This window comes from Impatiens glandulifera, chromosome 1 (genome assembly GCF_907164915.1).
Source record: "Impatiens glandulifera chromosome 1, dImpGla2.1, whole genome shotgun sequence".
NCBI lineage: Eukaryota > Viridiplantae > Streptophyta > Magnoliopsida > Ericales > Balsaminaceae > Impatiens > Impatiens glandulifera.
Genome location: NC_061862.1, coordinates 102,076,929 through 102,079,762, shown reverse-complemented (window position 1 = coordinate 102,079,762; position 2,834 = coordinate 102,076,929). Strand labels below are relative to the sequence as shown.

The window sequence follows — 2,834 nt, the reverse complement described above, 5'->3', positions numbered from 1 at the left end:
CATCAAATAAATTTTATGTCGGTTCTATTAATTATTTAAATAATTGTTTAATCTATTTTTTTATATATAATTTATCAATCACGTCATTTAAATTATTAAAATATTATTATTTTAATATATATTATTATTTTTATTCAAATAACTCAAATTTATAAAACAAAGTTATTTAAATAATCAACTATTGAAATCCAAACCAGATTCTATATTTGAAAACATGAAGACCATGACTACATATTTTTGCTTCAGTTCGATTAATTTTATGATAAGATTGAAATATTCATCAATGTAATGACTTTCTTAGATTGCCCAAATCCAATCTCCAATAACAAAGTAAAAATATTATATAATTAAATAATCTTTAAATTTAATAAGCATTAATTAAAGTGGAAGTCTTAAGATTTAGTATGATAAAATAATATGCATGTAAAATAAAATAAAATAAAAATAGTAATAACAGATTCAGATATAAAAAAATAAAAATAAAATATGATTCCCAATTAAGAAGTTAGGAAACCTAGTCACAGAACAAAAGGAAAGGAGGACACTAGACATAGTACTTCTTCAATGGTGTTTTCCTTTTTATTTATTTTGTATGAACTTGTTTGATTTTTTTTTTTTTAACTTTTTAACAATCTGTCATTCATTAATTAAAATAAAAAATAAAAATAAAGTTAAAACTTTAAATAGAAAAAGACAGTATAGTAATTACAACGGTTAATCATCCAAATAAATGATCTACTTTTTAGTCAAACTAATAATTTTGAAAATATTCAATAAATTGTTTTCAAAAAATCACAAGTTCTATGTGTGTTCTTCTTTCAATTAGATCACTGTAGAAAGAGAAAAAGAAAGAGAACGTGGGGTGTTGACATGGGACCCACTTGATGTGGTGTAACGTGGGACCCACTCACCGCCCATCCGCACGCTGTCCTACCAAAACAAAACCCTCTTCTCACTCATCATCCTCTTTCATCTCATCTTCCCCAAACACTCCATAGCTTTTAGACCTAACCCTAAATCATCTCTCTCTAGAGCTCTAGTTCTAGTTCTGATCTGACGAGCTAATTATTGGGAGAGAATTGAAATGGGTATCTTTCAGAATAAATCTCTGTTGTAATTCATATATACATATATAAGATAGATATATAGATAGATATGGATCATAATCGTCCTCTTCCTCCTCCCTTTCGAGATCTTCAGCTCCATCACTCTCCTTTTCAATTCCAAAACCACCACCACCAAAACCCTCCCTCGGCCAACTCCGACGATGAAAACAGCGGCAGCGGCGGCGGTGGAGTCGGCCAGAAACGCGATCGAGGCGACGACAGCAGCAACACCGCCACCACCCCTTCCGGTATGTTATTTCATTTTAAAGACTCAAACTCATAACCTTAAGACATGCTTTTTTTTATTAAATAAACAGGAGGAGAGGTTTCTAGAAGGCCAAGAGGAAGACCAGCTGGATCAAAGAACAAACCTAAGCCGCCGATTATAATCACTAGAGATAGCCCTAACGCTCTAAGAAGCCATGTGATGGAGATCGCAAACGGATGCGATATAATCGAGAGCGTTTCGGTTTTTGCGACCAGGCGTCAAAGAGGGGTTTGTCTACTTAGCGGAAATGGTACTGTCGCGAACGTAACCTTGAAACAACCAGCTACTCCTGGCGCGGTCGTGTCTTTGCATGGTCGGTTCGAGATTCTTTCCCTCTCAGGATCGTTTTTACCACCGCCAGCTCCGCCGGCCGCGTCAAGTTTGACGATATATCTAGCCGGCGGACAGGGTCAAGTGGTGGGAGGAACGGTTGTCGGACCATTAATTGCGGCAGGACCGGTCATTATCATGGCGGCTTCATTTGGAAACGCAGCTTATGAGAGGCTTCCATTGGAAGAGGAGGAGGTTGCATTACCTCTTCCATCTCCTCCGACAGGAACATCAATCGAACAGAACCAGCAACAAAACCAGAATCAACAACAACAACAGATAATGAATGAAGGGAATGCATCGTCTTTAATGAATCATGGGTTACCTCAAAATCTACTAAATTCATGCCAAATGCCAGCTGAAGCTTTCTGGGCAACAGGTCGACCTCCCTTTTGATCAATAACAACGTATGGCTTCATGTTAATTTTTAGTTTTTTTCCTAATCTCGATCCTCCTTTCCTTTTGTTTGCTCAATTAGTTCATTTTCACAAAGTCTGCGTTATTATAAATCTTGGTTTTCTTTGGAATTTCCCAATTAGGATTGATGGGTTTTAGCTTAATTTGGTGTGTCAATTAATCCATCTTTTTTTAGCTAAATAATAAAAAAACAAATCTGTAGGTTGAAATGAGAGAGATGGATTTTATACAAATTTCTTGAATTTTGTTTTTCTTTATATATTGTTAATTATTGTATCTCAATAACTCTTTGGTTTTATCTTCCTCCTCCATGTGATCATTATACCTTCAAGGATTCAAAACATGGCAATCTTCTCTCTCACTCTAACTCACTCTCATAAAAGCTAATATGATCTGGTTAATATTATATATTTATATAATAAATTAATTAATTTGAAGTTTGGACAATTCTTATACAAGTTTAAACTCTACCCATATGAACAAAAATAGTTTATTTACATTTTTGAAAGTTAGCACTAACTCAAACTCATTAGGGCTTTGAAATGGATTAATGCCTCTCTTTCCATGGATTTTCTTTCTTTATTTACAAAAATCATGTTTAATTAGTTATGGGTGAAGTAACTTTTTATAATAAAAAAAAAAGAGAGTTTTGTTTCCAAAATGGGACCTATATATAAGTATAGAAAGGTGGCGGACAGGGTAAGAAAAGCATG

At 34.0% G+C, this 2,834-nt stretch overlaps 1 protein-coding gene across 1 annotated transcript; it reads left to right on the top strand.

Moving 5' to 3' along the window:
* Positions 1–1,120: 1,120 nt before the first annotated feature.
* Positions 1,121–2,100, top strand: LOC124922620 (AT-hook motif nuclear-localized protein 22-like). Its single transcript, XM_047463345.1, has 2 exons — positions 1,121–1,354; positions 1,424–2,100. Exons 1-2 carry the CDS (start codon positions 1,156–1,158, stop codon positions 2,098–2,100), a joined length of 876 nt encoding a protein of 291 aa, XP_047319301.1. The 5' UTR covers positions 1,121–1,155.
* The last annotated feature ends 734 nt before the right edge of the window (positions 2,101–2,834 follow it).